The sequence below is a fragment of the Enoplosus armatus genome, chromosome 5 (genome assembly GCF_043641665.1).
Source record: "Enoplosus armatus isolate fEnoArm2 chromosome 5, fEnoArm2.hap1, whole genome shotgun sequence".
Lineage (NCBI taxonomy): Eukaryota > Metazoa > Chordata > Actinopteri > Centrarchiformes > Enoplosidae > Enoplosus > Enoplosus armatus.
In genome coordinates, this window is record NC_092184.1 from 26,765,608 (window position 1) to 26,791,075 (window position 25,468).

At 42.7% G+C, this 25,468-nt stretch overlaps 2 protein-coding genes across 5 annotated transcripts in view; both read left to right on the top strand.

Moving 5' to 3' along the window:
* Positions 1-7,007, top strand: part of LOC139285620 (protein Atg16l2) — a 17,116-nt gene extending 10,109 nt beyond the window's left edge. For 2 of the 3 annotated variants that reach the window (XM_070906214.1, XM_070906216.1), the window contains 4 exons: positions 1,050-1,202; positions 1,288-1,335; positions 3,223-3,324; positions 3,851-7,007. In XM_070906214.1, the coding sequence (XP_070762315.1) occupies positions 1,050-1,202; positions 1,288-1,335; positions 3,223-3,324; positions 3,851-3,944 (397 nt within the window). In that variant the 3' untranslated portion in view covers positions 3,945-7,007. The remainder of the gene's footprint in view (positions 1-1,049; positions 1,203-1,287; positions 1,336-3,222; positions 3,325-3,850) is intronic. The other variant, XM_070906215.1, reaches the window with a different exon arrangement.
* A 394-nt stretch (positions 7,008-7,401) lies between these two features.
* arrb1 (arrestin, beta 1) lies at positions 7,402-23,735 on the top strand. 2 transcript variants are annotated; one of them, XM_070906544.1, is made up of 16 exons: positions 7,402-7,421; positions 15,018-15,048; positions 15,221-15,281; positions 15,431-15,475; positions 16,388-16,584; positions 16,928-16,987; positions 17,149-17,216; positions 17,365-17,500; positions 18,134-18,218; positions 18,297-18,369; positions 18,589-18,726; positions 21,178-21,261; positions 21,937-21,960; positions 22,134-22,204; positions 22,382-22,430; positions 23,624-23,735. In XM_070906544.1, exons 1-16 carry the CDS (start codon positions 7,402-7,404, stop codon positions 23,733-23,735), a joined length of 1,254 nt encoding a protein of 417 aa, XP_070762645.1. The 2 variants fall into 2 exon arrangements, with proteins under 2 accessions (XP_070762645.1, XP_070762647.1); XM_070906546.1 differs by lacking the exon at positions 21,937-21,960.
* Positions 23,736-25,468: the final 1,733 nt, after the last annotated feature.

A 25,468-nucleotide genomic window follows, 5' to 3' on the forward strand; every position in this document is an offset into this window, starting at 1 on the left:
ACCTCACTCATTCACCACTTCACTCCACTCATTCACCACTTCACTTTACCACTCCTTTTACACACCAGTCCCTCACCACTTCACTCCTTCATCACACCACTCCTCCACTTCATTATCAGGTGTCACATTGAGCTCCCTCCCTGTTTGCTCTTCAGTTTCATTCAGTAGAATAATAATAATAATAATAATAAAGATAATGGCCCCTGTTTACGGTAAACTGAACAGCAGCACAAACACTTCGACTGTTTTCCGTTGTTTTCTATTGTAAACAGTAGAAACACAGTAGAGTCTCTGTCTCTGATGGCTGTGATTTAGACCCCGTGATGCCTCTCATTCATCCTTTCGGCCCGTCGCCACGGTGACTCCCCGTTTCCCCCTGTCACCTAGCAACAGCTCAGCCAACAGAAGACCCCCCTCCCCTCCTCCTGCCTGCAGAGTCTGAACCAGCTGATGATTGACAGCTCTGTCCTCCAATCACACACCAGCATCAATCCTCCCTGCACCTGATTAGATCATTGCATCATTCACAGAGCCGTGATTGGTCCGATTTTTTTATTTAAGCATAATAATCTTTTTATTTAATTCATCTATCATCATTTATTATTTAAACAAACAAGATTGAAATGAAATTAAAAACAGTATTTCAGTGTATTGAGTTCTGCACATGAGCAGCAACTGGAAGCTGAAACTGACAAAATGAATTTAATCTCCACGAAAGGATGGTTTTGTTTTTGTCTTTTCTGTGTTTCTCTTTGACTTGATTTAGTTTTTATCTGTAATCTTTAAAGTCGCCATCAAAGAAAAAGCATCACACAGTCGAGCTTCAAGACGACCGAAAGCACTTGAAGTGGTTAAACTGTCTAATGGTGATTACAGTGAGGTGAGCGGCAGAACTTCACTTTGACGTGGAGAAACATTTCCCCGTATTGATCTTCCAGTGATGTGTCTCTGAGATGTGTCCAGACAAACTGTGGACGATCGGGATCAATATTGGAAATCAGATGTTGATCCACGTGAAGTTAACGTGATGTGGACATGTTGTCCTTCAGGACGGTCAGCTGTGTTCAGGAGCTTCCTGCTCAGGGTAAAGTCACCTCGTTGGACATCAGCTGCGACCATCGTCAGCTGCTCAGCTGTTGCCGTGACGACTGCCTCCAGCTGGTCGACCTGAGGAGGTGGAGCAACGACCGCGTGTGCTTCAGGTAGAAACGTCAAGAAGTTCAATAAAGTCAGTTTGTGTTTGTTCTGAACAGCTGTTCAGTGCCTCTGTGTGTTTGTGTCTGTCAGAGCGGAGGGCTTTAAATGCGGCAGTGACAGCACCAAGGCTGTGGTCAGGTGAGTCTCTACACTTCCTCTCACTTTACCAGGTTACCTGAAAGCATCACTGTGATGGCAGAGAGGAGCGATTATGAACCAGTAATAGATCAATCAGACACCTTATCAATCTCTTTTTATGGATTGTGAGAATGTGCATATGGAAAAAAACAGTAACTAATTACATTTAAGTACTATACTGTACTTTGAGGTACTTATTATTGTGAAATATTGTACTTTTTACTCCACTACATTATTTAATAACTTTAGTTACTTTGTAGATTCAGATTAAGATAAAACTTTATTGATCCGCGGGGTAAATTCACAAACTAACCTGCAGATTATAAAGTCATTGAAATGAGCTCCACCTTCATTCAACGTTAAAGAGATGAACACATGAATGCATCATCATTATAATCCAATAATATTATATATGATATTCTGACCATGAAGGCCAGAATATCATGTATAATATTTAGACGACAAACCGACCAATCAGAATACAGAATGCACTGGCCTTTAGAGTGTGTGTGTGTGTGTGTGTGTGTGTCTCCCTGCAACATCAGAAAAAATGATTCCTCAAACAAAACAGCATCTTCCTTCATTACTACAGTTCAAATCAGGCAGCTCACGGTAGAGAAACCTGATGGCTGACCTGCTGCATGTGGACATGTGAACTCAAATGGATTAGACCTCCGTCACACTAAACTGAGGTGGAACTAGTGTTTCCTGCTGTGGAAAAGGTCCAAGAATCTGAAGGAGCGTTCTGATGCTGCAACGCTTCAAGATTCAGCTTCAGAAACATTTACTCAAAAAGCATCAAATCAAATCCAGTTAGGAGTTTAAATTCTGCTGAGCTCCTTCAGTTACTAGTTTCCACTAAGATAGAATCCATTTAGTGGGAAGAAAAGTCTCTGCTGCTGCAGTTCATGTAAACATTACGTAACCTGGTTCATCAATAAGTGTGTGGTGATGATGATGATGATACTGGAGGAGGTGGAGACTTGATGATGGAGCAGAGCGGCTGTATTTATTTTGTTTCAGTCAATGCATAATAATTCATGTATGATTGAAACAGGTCGATGTGTTTCTGAAACAGAGAGAGGGACGAGATGCTGCGTGCTTCATTTTCTGCAGTTTCCATGACAACAGCAGGACCAGGATGCTTTGTGTCTGTTCAGCTGTCTGACAGAAACACTAAATATATAAATGAGTTTCTACCCAAACACACACACACACACACAGACAGACAGTCAAGGTTCCCTGCTGGGTTCCCGCTGAGGTTCCACACAGAACCAGTCGTGACCAGCTGCTCAATCATCAGAAATCCACTCATGAGATGAAACATTAACGTGTTCAAATCCACAGGACACAGACCTTCACGTCATAACAGTTACTGCTCATTTGTGGGTTCTATCATTCATTCATCCATCATTAAATATCCGTTACAGAGTCACGTTTTTAGTAGTAGATATCAATCATCATTCAAAACTTTATTGTCCACATTTGAATTTTTATTTATTTATGAAAATTATCAGTTTGACTCAAATCTGCAACCAGACAGACTTCTTGGTCTGGACTTATTTCCACCTCTTCACTGCAGAATTTCATTGGTCCTTACTAGAATTCTGGCTACAACACTAGACCAGACCTGAGACCCAATGTCATAGTTTTGCTCTATGTATCATCCGTAAGTGACAGTTAGCTCACCAGGCTAATGCAACACGTCGGCTACATTCTCAATTAAGGGGAAACATTTTGAAATAAAGTGTTAAATTAAGTTTTACCCCAATACCCATTGGGTTCAGATCAGGTTTGGGGTAGCAGCACTTAAGCTCTACCAAGATCCTCCATGTGGTTCAGGTTCCATGAATTATCCTTCGGTCTAACCAGAGGTTCTCTCTCCAGTCCAGACGGGTGCTTCCTCGCAGCCGGATCAGCAGACGGTGCAGTTTACATCTGGAACGTCTCCACTGGCAACCTGCAGACCCGCCTACCTGACAAACACAGGTAACCAAATCAATCAGTCACAACCAAATCAGTCCAGGAAGATTTTATTCAGTTTCCCTTTAAATCTCTGAGGTTTAATAGAAAGACCAGAGGCCCTAGGATGCCTCCCTGAGGAATCCAGCGGTTATTAAAGACTGACAACAAGAATACTTTAACTCTATAGAGTCCAGGTTCATTTTGGTTAATATTTGCCGACTTTCTTGCCTTTATATTTGTCTGTTTAGTACCGTTTGAAGTGTCCTTACCCTACATGCATGACTTCCTCTTTTCAGCACAAACTCAGCTCAAGTCAAGTCTGACTGAAGTACAAAGCTGCCAGGAACCCACAATACAGGAGAAATGACAGGCAGCTATAAAAATGTGCAAATCCTTAGTGATAATCACTCAGCATATTATTATAGAACAGTTCAAGGTTGAACAAATATTGTTTCACTATTTATACGCACAAATACGTCAGAAAAATGTAATTATAATAATTTACAATACATAAAGGTTCTTTAATAGCACCTGTCCTGTCTGTCTTTAGTTCGTCCATCAGTGCCGTGTCCTGGTCTCTGTCCGGTGAATATGTCGTCAGTGTGGACAAGAGTAGACTGGCGGTCCTGTGGAGTGACATCTGAATCGGCCAATCCACGAAGAGGTCGCGTTGTCATGGCAACACCCCACACAACACGCCTCACCTTAAGAAACTGATCTGAGAGCTGTCAAAGGGAACATTTGTGTCTTGTTTTTTTTAAAGCTATTTGTCAATTGGACAGAAGGGATGTGAAATTTTCTGCTCGGTGCTTTTTTTTGCGTTTTAAAACGTAACTGGGGAGCATTAATAATTAATGAACAAGAGTCTCTTTTAACTGTAAAAACTGAACGAAGGGAAACCTGCAACCAAAAAACAGTGAAACTTTCCACAGCGGATGTATTTTATCAGGGTCCTCATACAACATACTAAAATAGGAGCTGAAATATATAACAGGCATCCAATCATGCATACATAAATATTGAATAACATGTATTTGATATACATACACATTTAAAAGGACGTTTTGCTTCTTTGTAGTGTGATGATGCTGATGAATGCCAAAGTCCCTCCTCTGTTGTTTGTAGAACAGCTGTGTTGGGTTCTCCAGAAGGTCAGAGGTCATGGAGTTTTATTTTGACGGGTTTCTTCAGAGCTGACTGTCTCTCACTCGGACCCCACTAAGGAGTGTTGAAGAAGAATGCTGAACAGCTCTGCAGTGGATTTACATTTGAAAGGCGTCTGCATTAATCCTCTGTTTGGCCTCTCGGCTTTGAAGAGTGAAGTCAGCAGCTTCAAAGAGAAAAGTTGCCGGCCGGAGGCTCTGAAGTCTCAACACGTCGACATGAAACAGACCGATTTACATCCATTTATGTCAGCTGCTGTAACATATCAAGCTTTTATGTTCAGTTCTGATTGAGTGAAAGTGCTCAATGAGGCCACCAAACCTGAACAAACTGCTGCTTCTGATACACATGAAGCTGCTTCTGGTTCTGAACTTCATCATTCCAACAACTCAAAGATTACTGGAGCCAACGCACAAAACAACTGCTGTTGACCGAAGACATTTGAAATACAGTGAAATAATTAAAACAAAGATCAATAGATGACTGTAACAGACAAAATGGAACAACTGTATTGTTATATTGATAATTAAGGGGACTCAAGTGCAATCGTATACAGGTCTACGGTCTGAAGGTCTAGCCAAGATTTAAAAGCAGCCAAGAGGAACAGGTGCTTCTGGATGATAGGTGATTTAGTGTCAAGTTGCGTCCCAGTTGCGTCCCAGTAGAGGCCCCTAGTTTGATCTGGATCCTTTTAATATTGATTATCTGCTGATACTGAGTCTGATCGGATACTTATATTTCCCTAGATGTTGATTAAATACGGATCTGACACGTTGAAATAACTCAATCTGAAACAACTCATTCTTCACGAGCTTCTTGATCCAAATACTGAAGGTCCTGATTCAAAACTATCAGCTTAAATTATTGATCTGATATTAATGAAAGTTCCACTGGTGAATGTGACTCCTGAAACTGACATGAAAGAAAGGAGGAAACGCAGTAGAGTGCAGTAATCAAACGCAGTAGAGTGCAGCGAACAAACGCAGTAGAGTGCAGTGAACAAACGCAGTAGAGTGCAGTGAACAAACGCAGTAGAGTGCAGCGAACAAACGCAGTAGAGTGCAGTAATCAAACGCAGTAATCAGTGAAATTGCTTCGCTTGTTTTTGCTCATTAATGTTGACTTGTGACCATCACGGGAATTTTAAAAGGGAACCTTTGTTTAAATGAGAGAAGATACAAAAGAAATCTCAGAGCTCAGAGACAAACTGCTGATTCAGATTCAGTCTGATTTTATTTTCTACCAGCTGCTCTCAGATCAGCCAAGTCAGTCCAAGCTGAGGGCTTTACACACTGCCGGGAGTCACAAGGCTGTTTCCATCCAGTTTTAATCGCATACAATAAGTCTTGATATTTTATATGGACTCTGAAGTATTTATTATATTTGTTAATGAGGTTTTTATTTATTTATAAAGTATTAAACACACTTATTGATGTGTGTAATCACGTCATTAACTAATAACAGCTGTTAAACCTTCATTAAGTGTTAATACAGCAGTTACAGATGATGCCATATATTGCCAAATATTACTATTTATTAATATAAAAATATGACATGTTATTATTAGTTGTCTGACAGTAAGATGATTGAACGTGAGGACTTTCCTCAGTTCCACTGAAACAATAATCCGAGCAGTTTGTCTCTGAGGTCTAACTTTATACGCTGATGAACAAACTGTCTTCATGTCCAACCAACTGACCTTCTGTCCTTCGTCCTGTCGTCTCCTCTCTGACGTTTATTTAAACTGTTTAAAAATACGAGGTGATGATGAGGAGGCTGCAGGCTGTTTCACACTGAGGTCATTAATGAGGAAACAGGAAGCAGCTGCTGCCTCCGACTTGACCGAACGATTGATTAATAACTACTATAATAATATCGATGATCATAAGTACAGCACCCCGGTCCTTAGAGGAGGACTTCTTTATTTTGGTTACAGTCACTTTAAGGTGTTTTTTCAAAGAAAAATCCTAACATTTGGAGCGCTGCTGCAGCGCCACCATCAGGACAAGTGTTGCTACTGTTTATTCTGCTGAGTTTGGATCTTCATGAGAAAGAACATTTATTGTTTATTTAGTCGACATGAACATGTTGGATATGTGAGTGTAAATGTTCCTTTGTTGCCGCAACACGATCCAAAACAGACAAAACAGCAGCAGCTGTCTGTGAGGCGCCCCCCTGTGATTTGATTCTGTCTGTTCTGATTGGTTGAGATGTTGGACAGGTTAATAATGTTGTTATTGTTGTTGTATGTTACAAAATAAGATTGCTGTTTGTGTGTTTTTAACATTTTGGGACCATGTTCTCACTTTAACATGTGACCTGTGTTTTTGTAGAAAAAAAGAAATCAAATAGAAAATGAAAATGAACACTGAAGAATTGGCATGTTTGAGACTCCATACAGAAGCTGTTTCCTGCTCTCTGACGCAGTTTGACTTCTGATTCTGGAACGTTCCTGAAGTTTAGCCAATTAATCAGTTAATATTTATTTATTCATTTATAATCTATAATCTTAATATATTCATTTACTGAAGGAAGGACAGATGACGGAGGTCAAAGTCCAGCTGTGAAGTTAATGTCACAGACTGAAATAAAATCTGCCCTCCGGGTGTTTTTATGTTTTAACACATTTTACTGCTAATGAGTCTGACAGAGGGAGGGAGGGAAGGAGGGAGGAGGGTGAGTTAAAGAGGAGGAGGAGGAGCAGCAGTGGTGGATTCAGTCATTTATTCAGTTGCAGCTCAGATGGAGGTTTTTCCTCCCGCTGAGGAGAATCTAACGGCATGACGACGACTTCCTGAGAGAGAGAGAGAGAGAGAGAGAGAGAGATCCTCCCCTCCCCTCAGTTTCCACGGTGACGGCATCCCTCCATCCTCCTCCTCCTCCTCCTCTATCATCATCTCTCCGTCCGGTTGTTGTTGGCTCGTTGGCGTCGTCAGGATGGTAGATAAAGGAACCAGGTGAGATTTAATGTTTGTGTTTGTGTTTGTCACATCGTTCTGCTGCTGTTGGTTCCTCAGAGAACCTTTAAATACAGATATAGAGGTGTGTGTGTGTGTGTGTGTGTGTTCTGCAGGAGATCCACACACTGTGTTGTTGTAACATTACATAACGTTCTGTCAGAACCTCCAGCAGTGTGACGTGGTTTTCTGTTTTTGAAGATTTTTTTTGGGGCATTTCTGCCTTTATTTTGATAGGACAGACAGACAGGAAACATGGAGACAGGGGCGAGTGTAATCAATTACTGATTACTCTTTAAGAAAGTAATGATATTACTAATTGCTCATTCATTCATTCATTACTCAGCTTTCAGAGTTTACAGAAGCACAAATGTTTTTCGTGTATATTTTCTGAATTGTAATTCTGATGTTTTGACTGATCTGGTTTTAGTTTTGACAAAAAGAGTCATGTGTTGTCGCTGCGATACTGAGATCTTAAAGTGTTTCACTGAGAACGGATCCAGAGGCGTTCTCGGACAGTAGAAACCGAGAGAACGTTCATGTGTTTCAGCTCCGTCAAAGAAGACCTGAAGTCAAACTGACTCAGGGAGGAACTCCAACATGGCCGCCTCATGGACTTTCACATATTTGCTTTTATGTTAAACGTTGTTTTTCTCAATGGTGCATTCAGCAAACTGTTTTAGTCACGTAAATCTGACCGCTCGGTTGTTTCTGCAATTACAAAAATGTGAATCTTTTTCTTTCATGCATGAAACTGCAGCCGTGTCTCCTTGACGTTACGTTTCTATCTGACTGAAACATCATCTGTCTGAATTCTGTTCACTGGTTTTATTTACCACACCTGTAAGTTGAAGGTCAGAGGTCAGGCCGGATGGATGGACGTCCAAAGTTCAGGACCTCGTGGTGGCGCTAGATCACCAAAGTCAGCAGGATTCATCCCGAGGGCACCATGAACACCTGCACAAGATTTCATCTCAATGCATTTGATAGTTGATATATTTCAGTCTGAACCAAGATGGTGGACCGTCAACCGAAATCCCTGGAGCCACGTGGCTAACATGGCTAAAAGCAGTGGCTGTACAGATGCTAACTGTAGCTACGGAGCAGCATACGTGCCTGCTGAGTCTGACTGATGTCAGAACTTCCTGTTGTTCTTTCTTTTATTTCAGAGGTTATTTTGGGATTTGCCTTCACCAGACAGGAAACGGGGAGTGTTGAGTCGGACATGTAACAAAGGTTCCCAGCTGGGGACTTTCTTGCTGAGGTTGAAACATTTCTAACTTGCGTGGATGCATCTTCACCTCAGTTCATCTGCAGCAAATCTCCCGTCAGCTTGCAGCAGTTACACTGCCTCTAGAATTAGCTTCAGTTTGAAAGTATTTTATTATTTTTACTGCAGCAGTTTCAGTCAGAACCAGAACCGACACCATGTCGACCAGCAGCAGGAAAATGGACTGGAGGCAGAAAAATCTGCCTCAGTTTCCAGCTGCATATGTGAAGTGTGGGTGAATGTTGTCGTCAGGTCGCGTCCGTCTGCGGAGGGAACGTAATAAAACAGATGCTGCTCTGGAGAGTTGTTGTAGTTGACTCTGGGAAGTGGACTGACCCTAGTGGATCCTGATGAGTTGGATCCGTGCATGTATTCAAGAGAGCTGGATACGGAGTCCAAAGATGGCGCCTCATTCATTCCTATGAAACTTTGTGGAGTTTTTCATTATGGTGTTGAAGTCGTCATGTTGCAGGATTTTGCTGCAAGCTCGAGCCGATGTTGCTAATGCTGAAAAAAGAAATGCTAAAGTGTTTTTTACAGAAACAGCGTTGTTGAAGTTGTTGTGGTTCCTCAGAGAACCTGATTCAGACCGCAGAACATTTCTATCTCTGCTCTGTGTGGTTGATGTCGTCTTGAGTGTTGAGTGTGTTTGTGTGTTTGCAGGCTGAATGATCCGAGTGTGTCGTGTCGGGAGAATATTAATGAGCTCGGTGTGATCTGTCAGACATACAGAGCAGCTCAGACTCAAACCTCCCGATTCACACCAAAGCTCCTGCAAAAACCTCAGTTAGCATGATGAGGAGGACACATCAATACAACTCTTTAGCTTAAGACTCATTTGATTTCCACAGCACAAAAGTTTTTTACTGTTGAAACAGTGTCTGTCCTCAGAGCCTCCATTCAAACGTGAGAAACGTGAGGAAGATCAACAGAGGAGGGAGTCCTCGTCAGGACAGACAGCTAGAGCAATGAACACCGTGACTATATCAAAGAATAAACTAAATATTAAGTGCATCAGTACACTCCCTTTATGTGGTTGGACCTCATTTTCTCCATCATTTGTTTTTAACGGCTTGAAGTTTGTCACCATCACAGACTGAAGTGAAGAAGATGCAAGTTTTTTTCTTTATAGATATTCTGTTTTCAGATTTGACAAATCAAAGAGAACAGGAACAGAAAGTGACAGGAAGACAAAAACACAAAGAAAATCACACAAAGTTAAAGAATAAATGTCATTAAAAACAGAAAGACTAAAAAGATGAAATATGAATGGATTCAGGTTTTTACTGGTGGAGGAAAACGTCCAAAACATGTTTGGCAGTGAAATATCCGTTGGAATGGTTTAAAGAGTATGATGTTTTGGCTGTGACTGTCAGAGAATACAAATCTTTTTCTACAGCAAAGTGGAAAACCTGCTGCATCACTCTTTCACCTCCATTCACTTCTCACAAACTGTGAAAGTGATTATTAGAGAAACAAACTGAAGACTTGTAGCAGCAGAAACATTATTCACCAGACACTCGTAGTTCATCACGTTTAAACACATTTAAGCAGCAACCTGTTCTTGTCTTTGGTCTTTGTGGTTAAAAGGTGCTGCGTTAACAAACTGAGCTGCTCAGTGATTCATGAGGCCTCAAAATGACTTTAAATTTGACAGGAAGCCAGTGAAGCAGCAGCGGGGTGACGTGTGAACGCTGAGGAGTCTTTGTTAGTGATGAGCTAACTGTAAACGTGCTGCAGCCAAAGAATACGGGGCGTTACAACAGGATGTTACTGTGTTTACAACGGGGCGTTACAACAGGATGTTACTGTCTTACAACGAGGCGTTACAACAGAATGTTACTGTGTTACAACGGGGCTTTACAACAGAATGTTACTGTGTTACAACTGGGCGTTACAACAGGATGTTACTGTTACAATGGGGCTTTACAACAGAATGTTACTGTGTTACAATGAGGCGTTACAACAGAATGTTACTGCGTTACAACGGGGCTTTAAAACAGAATGTTACTGCGTTACAACGAGGCGTTACAACAGAATGTTAGTGTTACAATGAGGCGTTACAACAGGATGTTACTGTGTTACAACGGGGCTTTACAACAGGATGTTACTGTGTTACAACGAGGCGTTACAACAGAATGTTACTGCGTTACAACGAGGCGTTACAACAGAATGTTAGTGTTACAATGAGGCGTTACAACAGGATGTTACTGTGTTACAACGGGGCTTTACAACAGGATGTTACTGTGTTACAACGGGGCGTTACAACAGAATGTTACTGTGTTATAATGGGGCGTTACAACAGGATGTTACTGCGTTACAACGGGGCTTTAAAACAGGATGTTATTGCGTTACAATGGGGTGTTACAACAGAATGTTACTGTGTTACAACATGGCGTGACAACAGGATGTTACTGTGTTACAACAGGGCGTTACAACAGAATGTTACTGTGTTACAACTGGGCGTTACAACAGGATGTTACTGTGTTACAACGGGGCCTTACAACAGAATGTTACTGTGTTATAATGGGGCGTTACAACAGGATGTTACTGCGTCACAGCGGGGCGTTACAACAGGATGTTACTGCGTTACAACGGGGTGTTACAACAGAATGTTACTGTGTTACAACAGGGCGTTACAACAGGATGTTACTGTGTTACAACGGGGCTTTACAACAGGATGTTACTGTGTTACAATGAGGCGTTACAACAGGATGTTACTGTGTTACAACGAGGCGTTACAACAGAATGTTACTGCGTTACAACGGGGCTTTAAAACAGAATGTTAGTGTTACAATGAGGCGTTACAACAGGATGTTACTGCGTTACAACGGGGTGTTACAACAGAATGTTACTGTGTTACAACAGGGCGTTACAACAGGATGTTACTGTGTTACAACGGGGCTTTACAACAGGATGTTACTGTGTTACAATGGGGTGTTACAACAGAATGTTACTGTGTTACAACGGGGTGTTACAACAGAATGTTACTGCGTTACAACGGGGCTTTACAACAGGATGTTACTGCGTCACAGCGGGGCGTTACAACAGGATGTTATTGTGTTACAGTGGGGCGTTACAACAGGATGTTACTGCGTTACAGCGGGGCTTTACAACAGGATGTTATTGTGTTACAGCGGGGCGTTACAACAGGATGTTACTGCGTCACAGCGGGGCGTTACAACAGGATGTTATTGTGTCACAGCGGAGCGTTACAACAGGATGTTACTGCATTACAACGGGACTTTACAACAGGATGTTATTGTGTTACAGCGGGGCGTTACAACAGGATGTTACTGTGTTACAAAGAGGCGTTACAACAGGATGTTACTGTGTTACAACGGGGCGTTACAACAGGATGTTACTGCGTTACAACGGGATGCTACTGTGTTACAACAGGCCCTTACAAACATCAGCATTGAGAGCATATTAGCATGCTGGTGTTAGCATTTAGCTCAAAGCACCGCTGTACAGCCTCACAGAGCTGCTAGCATGGCTGGTTCCATTTTAAAGGACTTTTTGTGGACTTTCTGTTTACCTGAAGGCTCTGAGGATTGAGCGGTCGTATGTTGGACAAATTGTAAAAAAAAAACAACTTTGAGGTAAATCTGTGATTTGTGATTTCAGCTTGAGTTTTCTGACGTCCTGTTGTCTTGAAGGCAGCTTGAGAACTGGGAGACTCACAGGAAATTAACCACAGACACCCAGTTTAACTCAACAATAAATAACATCCTGTGAGGAGTGACGGCTTTACTTCGAACAACAATCCTTGGATATGAAACCTGCCATGAGATCAGAACCCCCCCCCCCCCCCCCCCTTTTAATGCCTATCTGGAACCTCTCAGGTGATATCAGAATCAGAAATACTTTCTGATGTTCATAATGTCATGATATCATGATGTTGTGGCGTTCAGGTGTCAGTATGAGTCTTTCTGCTGCTGTTTCAGTATCGGGGGAGTCTTCAGGCTGACACAACAATCAGATATTGATCCGTCAGTTAGTGTTACCTCTGTCGGAGCATCCTGATCGATCAGATGAACAGTGAATCTCTGCAGCTGCACAACAGAGAGCTTCATTTACAAGCTTCCATCCTACAGTTTCCACAAGGCGGGACATTAAATGTGAATATTCAGCTGTGTGAAATATATTTCACATGTTCTTTTTGTGCTGTATGTTACAGAGATAGACGAAAACAAGGAGTTGAAGTGTCCAAAATACAAAACAAAGTCATAAAATCAAGAAAAAGAAAACAAAAGAAAGGATATATTGTGCCAAATTTATAGTGAGTCAGAATTATGAGCATTTATGAGTTATTGACATTTAAATTTATGGAGTTGCTGCAACTTTTCGCAGGAAATGTCCAACAGGATTGTCGTCTGAATGTGTCTGCAGCTGCACGCTGCGTTCAAAAGTTTGTTTATGTCAAACGGACCACACCTAGAAATTACATTTTTAATGTTTTTGGGTTTTTTTTTAACTGCTGCCATTTTGTAACACAGTAATCCAGTAGAGATCTAATTTATTGATATGATATTTCAATATCGATCTAGTTTCGTTTGATGTGCTACTATGACAAGTGGCTCAGGCCAGCCACCAAGCTAATGCGTACAGTAACGTTATAACGTTACAACAACATTCAACACGCTCATAAAGTTATTTTCAGTGTAATTGTTTGGACCATGGACAACAGCACTGGGCTGCCCCACGACTGACTTTGCTACATGACATTAGCTCCAGTAGCTGTACGTGTAGTCCACTCAGCTAAAGGTACGTTAGCAAGTTAATGTTATGTTAGCTAACGTTAACATTCTTCAGTGTCTCCTTCAGAGGTCCCACCAGGAGAATCACATTAAAAGCTCTGAAATGCACATTTCTTTGGGAGCTGTGTGTGTTTTTGTGGCTGAAACATGAACTGACAGGATTTATCTTTCGGTTGTGAAGCTCTAATCACTTCCTGTCTGTGTTCTATCTGAATGAATCTTTAATCGTGTTTACAGTGTGTTCCTCTTCCTCTTTGTGTTGTTGGACTCTGGCCAATGACTCTAAGTGCTCTGATAGTGAAGCTGTCAGTATCTTCACTCTTTACTGTCTTATTTTTTATTTCTGACTGGTTGAATTGAATTTTAGTGTCTTTTTAGGACAAAATCAACATTCATTCAGTAAGAATTCATTTAATTCCCCTTCATGACTTTAGTGTTTTCCTTTAATGCAACATAATGAATCTTTTTACTCTTATATTTATTTCTAGACTTTTCCTGTGTTTAATAAAATCAATACAGAAATGAATATTCTTTTAATAATATGCTATAAACAGCATAATTACATTTCCATATAAATTATACAATAATAAACTCAAAATTAATTTGACTTTGCTAATATTATAACTCTGTTAACTACTTGATAACTAAATATTTAAAACTGGAATTGCACAATTAATCTTACAAATTTTTTAATTAATGTGTTGCAGTGTTGCAACACGTTTTTAATTTATATAATAATTTTTATAATAATGAATTTAAATGAATGTCTTGTTTTGTCCAAAACTCAAAGAGATTCAGTTTGCTGGGAGATGATAAATGTCTTAAAGCGACTGATTTGCACATTAAGTCTGGTTCAATGGTCACAGAGTCGTTGCAGATTTGTCATTGCAGAGCTGCTCTGTGTTCACATTTAATTGGACTAATTGCAGAGATGATGGCGAACAGGTAATTGCATGCTGAGCGAGCTCCCAGAAGTCCCGGCGGCTTCCGGTAAAACGGCGCCCTGATGCTGCCGATTGATGAAGGTCCATTCAGGAGGAAGCTGAAAGCTAATGGAGCTGCAGCAGCTAATTTATGACAACATTAACACAGAGGGAGGGGGGTCAGACAGAGCCAGGAAGCTGCTGATGAAGGTGATGATGATGATGATGATGAGAGTGATGACTGACCGCAGGACTCCCTTCAGAAAAAAAATGATCTTAGTGCAGGATCCCTTTGTTTGTCTATGTTTGTGAGGACGTCTTTTGGAAAATCACAACATATTTGTCAAATAATGAACATTTTCTAGCATGACGAGTTTTTGAGAAAAGTGAAAACAGTTGCAGCAATAACTGATACGAGGTGTCCTGACGACAATGGAAAACAAACAGCAGTGTGGTCTTAATATGCCGCGGCTCCATCAGCTTTACCTCAAACACCTACCAGCCAATCAGAATCATCTAATTATTACAATGAACAAACGATTAATCTGCAGTTTGTGCAGATACATTACGTCTAATGACGAGGCAATAAAACACGATCTGACATCACAGAAGCGCCTGACCTGCCTCTCTCTGCTTATTTCAGGGTGTTTAAGAAAGCCAGTCCCAATGGAAAGGTGAGTCCTTTTCTTCTTCATGTCGTTCTTGATTTCCTGTTGAACTGTTCACGAATGTGACTGAATTCAATCCAGAGTTTCTGCTCCTTAAAGTCTGAACAGACTGGCCGTCTGATGTCCTGACAGTTGATTTTGATTGGCTGTTTGCTGTTCTAACATGTTCCTCCCTCAGCTCACCGTCTATCTGGGGAAGAGAGACTTCGTGGACCACGTGGACCTGGTGGAGCCCGTCGGTGAGATCAGTTTTTACTAATATTAACCTGTTTAGTTTATTTCATCAACACTCAGAAAAGTGTCCTTCTGCTATTGGCTGGTCTTTGGTAGCAGCTGATTTCAGCTGCCATCCGGCTGTTTGCTGACTTTCTGACTTTTCTTCCTGCAGACGGTGTCGTCCTGATCGACCCGGAGTACCTGAAGGAGAGGAAAGGTGAGAAATCTGAACCTCCAGCCTGTTGACTGATGTTACGTGAGCAGTGAAACCTGGCTGCTGATTGTGCCCGACACTGTTTTTCTTGATGTTTATCCAATAGATCCTTCAGCTTCAATATATTTAACTTTTAGTTTGCCTCAGTGTCCAGATTTAAATATATATTCAGTCATAAATTGCTGGAGTCAGCCTTTAAAAACCATGTGTAGGTGTTTAATTGTAGAAAATAAACTCTTTGCAGGTTTGTGTCGTCGATGGAAGCTAGAACACTGTGGGGTCCCTCAGGGTTCTATACTTGGTCCAATCATTTTCTCCATTTCTATGCTCCCGTCAAAAACACAATTTCTCTTCTGACAGATGCAGGAGGAAGATTTGTTACATTACTTGAGATTGCATCTGGTTGAATCATCACTCAAATTTGACAAAATATTCACAATTTGACAGCACAAAGCCTTACGACTCTATCTTTGTAAACCATTTAACCAACCAGTGATTCTCAACCTCAGATTGTTTAAACTGAATATTCTTTAGGGGCCTGAAGATAAAAAGTAGACATGAAGAATAATGTTATATTTGTGTCTCAGGACATCTTCTTCCTCTTGTCTTGATGTCCACCTGTTCTCTATCTTCAATAAGTTGCGGAGTCCCTCAGGGAAGCGCCCTGGAGCCTCTGTTCTGTCGATTAAACCTTTTATAGATTTAAAGGAACATTTTAACGTTTAGTATATCCTCTACAGAGATCAGTTTCATTTCTGTGTGTCCAGTACAGAGAAAGGTCCAGGATGTGTTTAGCCTAGCTTAGCACAACAAATGGCAACAGGGGGGACACTGCTAGCCTTGCTCCATCAAAATACTTCTAGAAGGTATTGTTCACATATCAGGATGTGATTTTGTGTTTTTTGTTCCCATCAGTGTTTGTGACTCTGACCTGTGCGTTCCGTTATGGTCGGGAGGATTTGGACGTCCTCGGGTTGACGTTTCGGAAAGACCTGTTTGTGGCGAACGTCCAGGCGTTTCCTCCGCTGCCCGAAGAGAAGAAGAGTCTGACTCGTCTTCAGGAACGCCTCATTAAAAAACTGGGAGAACACGCCCACCCGTTCACTTTCGAGGTACCGAGTCTACAGAGACACGTTCAGCTGCTAAACTGGACCAGACTGTGTTTTATTATTAATTTATTAACGAATCGTCTTTTTAGGGCTATACAGCATGATTCACCTTCACGACTGACTTGTTGCCCTGAATTCATCCTGTCGGGTGGTAGTTCCTCTAAATGACTGTCAGTTTCAGGTCTCAGGTTAGAAATGGTTTCCGAGATTTTAACTGGTGGAGTTTGTTGGGATCACACCTCAACTGGGATGAAACTTAATCTGAAACGTGTCTAAAAGAAAGGCTATCCTCCCAAACCTTTCAGGCTCCTTTAGATATTTTTCCATGTGTTTTTCATGTTTTCAGATTCCTCTGAACCTGCCGTGCTCCGTCACCCTGCAGCCCGGCCCAGAGGACACTGGGAAGGTAAGATCCTTCAGCTCCACAGTCTGCAGCTCCTCTGGGGGCAGTTGAGGGTTGAATGCCTTCCTCCTCGGCCCCTCATGTATCCTTCCTTCTTAGCTGACAAAGTATTCCAAGAATATATTACTATGAGAAATGATTTTCTGGCTGTTGTGTGTCTTCAGGCCTGCGGAGTCGACTTTGAGGTGAAAGCTTTCTGTGCAGAAAATGTTGAAGAAAAGATCCACAAAAGGTAAAAGTGAGTCTGCCGCAGGTCGACAGAACAAAGAGATGAATGAAAGTGAAATCCCTCGTGCATGAGCAGCTTCCTGCACAGAGAGAGATCCAGACCGAATCATGCATCCAGACTTTGCAGCAGCATCAGTGTTGTGTTGTTGCAGGAACTCGGTGCGTCTGGTGATCCGGAAGGTGCAGTACGCTCCGGAGAAACCCGGTCCTCAGCCGACAGCAGAAACCACCAGACAGTTCCTGATGTCGGACAAACCTCTGCACCTGGAGGCCTCTCTGGACAAAGAGGTAACACCTGAGTGCTCCATACACAGACCAACCAGCTCACACCGACAGCAGCAAACGTTTCTGTGGCACTTGTTTTTACTGTTGGAGTTGGTTGAGGTGGAGCTCATCCTGAACTATCAGCTGATTATTTTCTCCATTAATGGATCGATCGTTTGGTCACAATGACCCAGAGCCCAAAGTGACACCTTCACAAAGCTCCACATTATTAACAAGACATTACAATTATTAACAGCATTCAGAGGGAAAGCAGCACATCTGCATCTGAGCAGCTGGAACCAGAACATGGTTTCACACCATCAGTTCACTTCCTGTCAGTCCACTGATCCATTAATGGACTGATCCATTCAGCTGGACTTATATAAACTGTTGGAGTGTCATTTAGAACAAACTTCATATTTTATAAACTCTTAATATGTTTTAATCTGTAAAGTAAGTGAAACTGTCAGATAAATGTACTGAAGTTAAAAGTACAATATTTCCTCCAATATTTGAGATGTGGTGCAGGTGAAGTAGAAAGATTCAAGTAAAATACAAGTACCTCATATTTGTACTTGAGTAAATGTAGTTACTTTCCACCGCTGGTGCTGTGACCAGAAGATAATAGTGATCTCTGGTCTGCATGTTGTCTCGCAGATCTACTATCATGGGGAGCCAATCAGCGTTAACGTTCACGTCACCAACAACACCAACAAGACGGTGAAGAAGATGAAGATCTCAGGTACCTCGGAGCAGCCGCCCTGTCTCTGTGTGTCTGTGCAGCAGCTGTCTAACTGATGACTGCTGTGTGTTTCCGCAGTGCGACAGTACGCAGACATCTGCCTGTTCAACACGGCTCAGTACAAATGTCCGGTGGCCACCGAGGACTCAGAGTGAGTTTCAGAAACTTCTCCACTTTGATTTAGTGTGAACAAACAACATATTGATGGTTTAAAGATTCAAAGAAACAGCAGCTGACAAAACCTCCTCACCACATGGTCCATAAAGTGCTAAACAATGTAAATCTGTCCCCAGTTTGAATAGTTTGAAGTGAATCAAGCCAGAAGTTGATATCTGGGTTCAGTTACCAGCGAGATGTTTTCTGTCCTCAGTGACGTCGTTGCTCCCAGCTCGACTTTCTGCAAAGTTTTCACTCTCACTCCTTTTCTGGCCAACAACCGAGAGAAACGAGGCCTCGCTCTGGACGGAAAACTGAAGCACGAGGACACCAACCTGGCCTCCAGCACACTGTGAGTCCAGCAGCTCTCATGACACCTTCCAGGCCTGTAGGAGACTGGGAAATTCTGACGTCATACTTTGGGGGAAAAAGTGAGAGTGGCCCTTCATGTCAGAACTGGATGTCTGAAGTTGAGAGTTCAGGGACGTTGTTTTGGAGATATTTTAGGGGCATTTGAGGGACTTTCAAGTACAATATCAACATTATTATCTCTCATGGCATCAGGAGTGAAGTCGGTAAACCTCGTCCTGAACCAAAATGCGTTTCGTGAAGAATGTTGAAAATGCGAACTCAGCGAATAGTGACGGTCTGGGCAGACTGTCGGCATGCAGCCCAAAGTGTGTGTGTGTGTGTGTGTGTGTGTGTGTGTGTGTGTGTGTGTGTGTGTGTGCATGGAGACTGTGTGTGTGGGCGTACGAAATACAGACGTCAAGCGAGTGACAAAAAGCACCAGTTACACTTCCGTGAACGTGGTTCTTTCTCACGCCTGAGAGATTATACACTGCCCGTCCTTTAGCTTTGAGTACAGCACGCATTCGCTGTGGCATCGCTTCAATAAGCTTCTGCAATGTCACAACATTTATTTCCGTACAGAGTTGCATTAATTTTCCGCCAAGATCTTGTATTGATGATGGGAGAGTCGGACCGCTGCGCAAAGTCTTCTCCAGCACATCCCAAAGATTCTCAATGGGGCTGAGGTCTGGACTCTGTGGTGGCCAATGCATGTGTGAAAATGATGTCTCATGCTCCCTGAACCACTCATTCACAATGTGAGCCCGATGAATCCTGGCATTGTCATCTTGGAATATGCCCGTGCCATCAGGGAAGAAAAACTCCATTGATGTAAAGACCTGGTCATTCAGTATATTCAGGTAGTCAGCTGACCTCATTCTTTGGGCACATAACGTTGCTGAACCTAGACCTGATCAACTGCAGCAACCCCAGATCATAACACTGCCCCCACAGGCTTGTACGGTAGGCACTAGGCACGATGGGTGCATCACTTCATCCGCCTCTCTTCTTACCCTGATGCGCCCATCACTCTGGAACAGAGTAAATCTGGACTCATCGGACTACATGACCTTCTTCCATTGCTCCAGAGTCCAATCTCTATGCTCCCTAGCAAATTGAAGCCTCACTGATCAGTGGTTTTCTTAGGGCTACACAGCTGTTTAGTCCCAATCCCTTGAGTTCCCTTCGCATTGTGCGTGTGGAAATGCTCTAACTTTCACTATTAAACATAGCCGTGAGTTCTACTGTATATCTTACGATATGATTTCACGTTTAAGTGATCTCCGAGTTTGTTCCGACCACATTTCTTCCTCGAAGATGATGGTTCACCACTATCCTTCCAGGTTTTAATAATGCGTTGGATGTTCTTAACCCGATTTTAGTAGTTTCAGCAATCTCCTTAGTTGTTTTCTTTGCTTGATGCAGGCCAATGATTTGACCCTTCTGAAACAGATTAACATCCTTTCCACGACCACATGATATGTCTTCCGACATAGTTGTTGATGAGAAGCTACTCACCGCATCAGCTAGGGTTAAATAAGTTGTTGCCAGCTGAAACATATTCATCACTGCAGTAATTATCCAATGGAAGGCTCTTACCTATTTGTTAGTTAAATCCAGGTGGCGACTTTTTGTTTGGACGGGCAGTGTATATATACTATAAATGAAATATCTTCTGGCCACCAGAGGCAGCGCTGAGTGCTCCGCTGCTGAGCGTAACTGCAGTCAGTCTGCGGTCCGGTCTTACTGTAGGTGTAGTTGGTGCTTTTTATAATAAGCGGTGGTGTTTGTTTGTTGTTTATCCCGACATGTTGTCGTGTGTGCTGACTACTACTACTGAAGAGATCTCTTCTTCCTTCTTACTAAGAGTCCTGGTTTAGTACGTAAATGACGAAGACAATATGAGGCTTCATCAGTCTGCCCGAGGCGAGGTCTTCCTCGCAGAGCAGCGGTGGACTTAAACGTCCTGCTGGACGCATGTAGGTTTGTTTCCGGGACTAAACAGGTTATAACCCCAAAGACGAAGCGGAAGTTTCCCACCTGATGGTGGAGGGATGACCAGAAACCAGAAACTCAGCGTGCGTTCGGCGCCTGACAGAAGAAGTTGGCTTTGGACGTTTTGGTCGTGATTTTTGTTACTTTACAGCTGCTTGGCATCATCCCACAGTAGAAGTTGTTCCTACTAAGTGATAACTTCATGATTTCAACATTATTTCTGTTTCCGATTTGACGAGCCAGGTTCTGGGGGACGGCCATCGAGGTCCGTGATAGACAGTAAGATTGTCGTGGATCAGGACTAGAGTAGACAAACATAACCCAACATTTATTGTAAGATTCTGCCGACACGAGAAGAAGCTCAGGGATTCAGTTTCATCACTACAGCATCTGGTGGGCGTTACAGGAACTGCCTGGCTGCTGATTGGGCCGACCGAATGTTTTCTGTCTTGAGCAGGTTAAGAGAAGGAGCCAATAAGGAGATCCTCGGCATCATCGTGTCGTACAAAGTCAAAGTGAAGCTGGTGGTGTCCCGAGGCGGGTCAGTGCACTAAAACTCATCATGTTATCAAGTGAAGTCACAATTCATCTTGCAATATTTATGACAATATGGCAAAATCAATGATCATAATGATGTCAATACTGTGATGTGATTGGTGAAATATCTGTGACCAGATGTTAGTCCATGACTTTCATCTTCTGGTGAAAACGTGCACTGTAGCTGTGGTGTCGTTTCTATTTTCTTGCACAAAAGGTGACAAGAAGGTCAGTTCCGGTTCGACTGTCAAGTCTTTCTGTTCCTCCCTCCCGCCGTCCGTCACTGCAGATAGTTGCTGTTTTTACTTTGTCTCAGTTGCTTCCAGAGTAAATATGAATATATATTAATATAGAAACGGAACTACAGAAGATCTACATGTGATGATTTCCTTAAAGTACAGAAGAGACGAGTTTCTGCTTCCATCTCAAACTTGAAAAAGATGGTAATAATAATCCTCTGCCGTGGCGGTGTGGAAATGAATTGGCGACATTCTTCTTGAGACATTTGAACGCTCTGATTCTAAATGCAAGTGAAGCCAGACGGCGTTAACGGGATGAACAGAAACCTGCTGAGATGGTACCGGTTTGGCCTATTAGTTACCGAGCACGTCGGTAGAAATGAGTAGAAACGGCGTTCTGCTGCTGTGACGCTGAACTCTTCAATGTTTATTGATTTCAGGCTCCTGGGAGATCTGGCGGCGAGGTAACCTTTCACGTTCTGTCACATCACCGAGACCATCCGTGAACACACTGATACAAAGCACACACTGAGATTTACAGAGGTCACCTGAACATCTCACTAATAGATGTAATAAAGCTGCTGCGGGTTGTCGCTGCTTTTATGAGCTGTAACACGTCTACTGATTGGTTTTCCAGCGACGTCTCTGTTGAGCTGCCTTTCACACTAATGCACCCGAAGCCGTTAGAAGACGCCATCTACAGAGACGGTGAGTCCCAACATGTTCATCAGTCTGCGCCCCGACATGACTGACTGTCTTTTCATTCAAATAAGCTACACCGTCAGCGGTGATGGAAGATATGAATATTTGATGTTCAGTATAATAATATTCCACAGATGAATATACTGCCGTGCTGTAGACACATGCTCTTCTCTCTCTCTGCAGCTGCAGATGAAGCTCCGATCGACACAAACCTGATCGAGTTTGACACAAAGTGAGCAGCCGTCTGTCTGTCTGTCTGTCTGTCTGTCTTCCTGTCTCTCCCTCCTCATCAGCTCATCCAGCTGCTGGCTCTCCCCTGTGATCTGGTTTACGGCCTCGTCAATAACCCTGACAGCAGAGAGGGTTTCCTCTCCGCCTGCTGAAGCATTAACTGTGATGGACTCGTCTCCGGAGTCTCGGCCTTAATGCGTCTTAATGCTGCTGCTGCGTGAGCTGCAGGAAATGGGCTGTAAACTGGAAACTCATCCTGCTGTCAGAAAATGAGACGACAAACAGCAACTCTGCATTTTACAGCTTCTTATTTCACACTCGTGTTACCACAAATAAGAATTGACTGAGCAGTCACAGAGATGAAGAGCACCACATTACAGGATGTAAATCTCCAAAATAAGACGTCTCATGTTTTTGTAGATTTATAAATAAATAATTCCACTTCAGTGTTTTAATGCAGAAATAATCCCTCTGAAGTCTGGATTTAGGCTCCATACGAGCCCCGTGTGGGTCCTACGGTCCCTGATTGTTCCTCTTTGTCTCTTGTTGTCGGTGGTTACACTAATAACCCTAGCTCTGTGATCTTTAGCTGTCCCTCACCTGCAGTTTAATACTGAAGCTTTGATTTAGAGAAACATGTTCGTCGAGAGAACTCGGAGGTTCTAAAACTTAATCCACCCCTTCCAGCCAATCAGAATCCAGAAGTCTTAAAATAGACAGTTCAATGAATCAAATGATAAAAACGGAGTGTGTTCACGGTGACTCCATGTGTTTGTGGACTGCAGTGGAGTCTGTGGCTCAGAGGGATCTGGAGTATTTCCACACTGATGCTTTGAGATGAAGATGTTTTTGCAGTGTGAGATGGTCCATCCTTCTCTAGATTTGGATCTTTATTCTTTATAAATCAGACGTTGTTGGAAGATGGAATGTTTCTCTTTTAATGGAGCGAGGCTAACGGTTCCTACCAGTCTTTGTGCTAAGCTAGGCCCCAACTGGTCTTGAACCCACCTCTGTAGAGGATGAAGCACAGACCTGAAACTGACGTGACTCAACACGTTTCACCTTTCTGTCTCGTCTGTCTCTGAACCTGCTCTCCGCTCACGACGCTTCAGCTCAAATCTGGACCTTTTTTATGTTTCTTTGACAGTTTTGTTCTAAATTAACTTCCACAACCCTCTCCCTCCTTTCCCTCAGCGACGATGACATCATCTTCGAAGACTTCGCCCGCCAGCGGCTGATCGGGGCGAAGGACGACAAGGATGAAGACGAGGAGCCGGTGGAGTCGCCCAAACTCAACGACAGATAAAGGCGCTGAGCGTCGCCGCCGCCACCGCTGCTGTTGTTGTTTCGCTGCTGTTTGTAGTGTGGAGCTAACGGAGGTCACCTTTAGGTCAAACCACAGTCTGGACACCCTTAAACACTCGGTGGTGCCGTGTTTGTGTTCTCATTCATGTTCGTCCTCTCTGCGTCCTGCCGGGTGTACAAAGCTAGAATACCGCAGCCTAGACGTCAGTAGTGTTTTCAGACGGAGCGGCTGGCCGGAGACTTGAACCGGCGAGCGCGGCATCGTAACGGCGGCTGGTCGCATGCCTCTAATGTCACTTTGTTCTATGTGTTTCCATTAGGGACCGAACAGGAGTAACGTTGTGTTGAGATTAGTTTCCATGTGTCAGAGGGTCTTCATAAACAACAACGCTGCCAACTTTGGTTGATCTGGAACAGTTCACCGCTCGAGCCCCAACATGGACGTCAGCTGACGGAGGCTTTTGTTGTCTGTGTGTAGATGAAGCTGCAGAGCGTGAAGAAACACCAGAGGGAGAGTCATCTGCAGGACGGCCCGACCGCCAAGAGGACCTGAACCTGTCAGAGAGAGCCGCCAATCAGCTGAGAGGAACTGGTGGCCTAGTTTGCATGAAATACTGTACACCAATACTTTCTATGGTTTATTAATGTCATGAATAATCAAACCTTATAGAGGACGGCCCTGATTTTAAAGGAGCTTACAAGTGTTTGTTGTTTCATTTTCCAAATCATCGTCAGTATTTAGACGGACGTCCTTCCTTCTTCAGCTGCTGCTTTCCTTCTTTCCTCTGAGAGATGATTAAGGCTGCGTGTTCAACCTCAGTGTGTCTGAAGCACTTCCACATTCACACCGTTAAAGATTTCTATCAGTATTTTGTGGCTGACAACTTTGGCTTCTTTTGATTCACAAAAAAGGGATTTTGTAGGTAAACATGTTTATTTCTTAAGTAAAATATCGGGAAAAGTATTCGTATCAGAAGTGAAACTCGGGTATCGGCACCAGTACTGAAAAAAGTCAAACATTATTCAAATGTCAAATAAAAAAGCATCAAATCTCAGAACTGAAGGAGAGGTGCGTGTTTCTCTCTGCAGGCTGATTGTCATGGAAAGAAGGTCAAACCAACGTCTGCGTCGAAGAAAGGAAGTCAGTGAAAAAACTGATGGATGATTGGGACGTGATGTAAACAGAATCAGGAGACTCCATTAATACAGTGTGTGATTACTGAACATTTATTTTACAAAACATTTTTCATTTCAACATTCAAGTAAAACAGCGAAACGTCCTCCGAGAGAGTCGATGTTCACTTGTGTTAGTCGTGCTGTGTGTGTGTGTGTGTGTGTGTGTGTGTGTGTGTGTGTGTGTGTGTGTGTGTGTGTGGTGGAGAGAAGATGTGTTTACCTGACAGACTGAATGAATGAATGTGGGTTTTTTTTCACTGTAACACGTTACAGGATGACAAAACACCCAAAACATCCTTAAGATTTGTAACGATATTTTAATTGGCTTTTATTTTGACAGGGCCAGGAGGAAACCTGTATATTCCACTACATCTTTAATAAAAAGATGTTTGTGGCGACCTGTGTGTGTTCGGACATCATGATGTTCTTCTTTCACACTCAAACAGACGCAGAACAACCAGCTGCGTCTAGGCTGGATTACTGCAGCTCCTTATTATCACGCAGTCCCCGGAGACTCCAGTAAAGTGGTCTCTGTGGGGACCCTCTCCATAACGTTTT

What these genes read in the sequence shown, in the direction of transcription:
- arrb1 (XM_070906544.1), top strand. Translation starts at nt 7,402, where the DNA reads ATGGTAGATAAAGGAACCAG. An exon ending in GAAGAAAAGATCCACAAAAG is followed by an intron (nt 17,217 to 17,364) that starts GTAAAAGTGAGT and finishes GTGTTGTTGCAG; the next exon opens with GAACTCGGTGCGTCTGGTGA. An exon ending in GAAGAAGATGAAGATCTCAG is followed by an intron (nt 18,219 to 18,296) that starts GTACCTCGGAGC and finishes GTGTTTCCGCAG; the next exon opens with TGCGACAGTACGCAGACATC.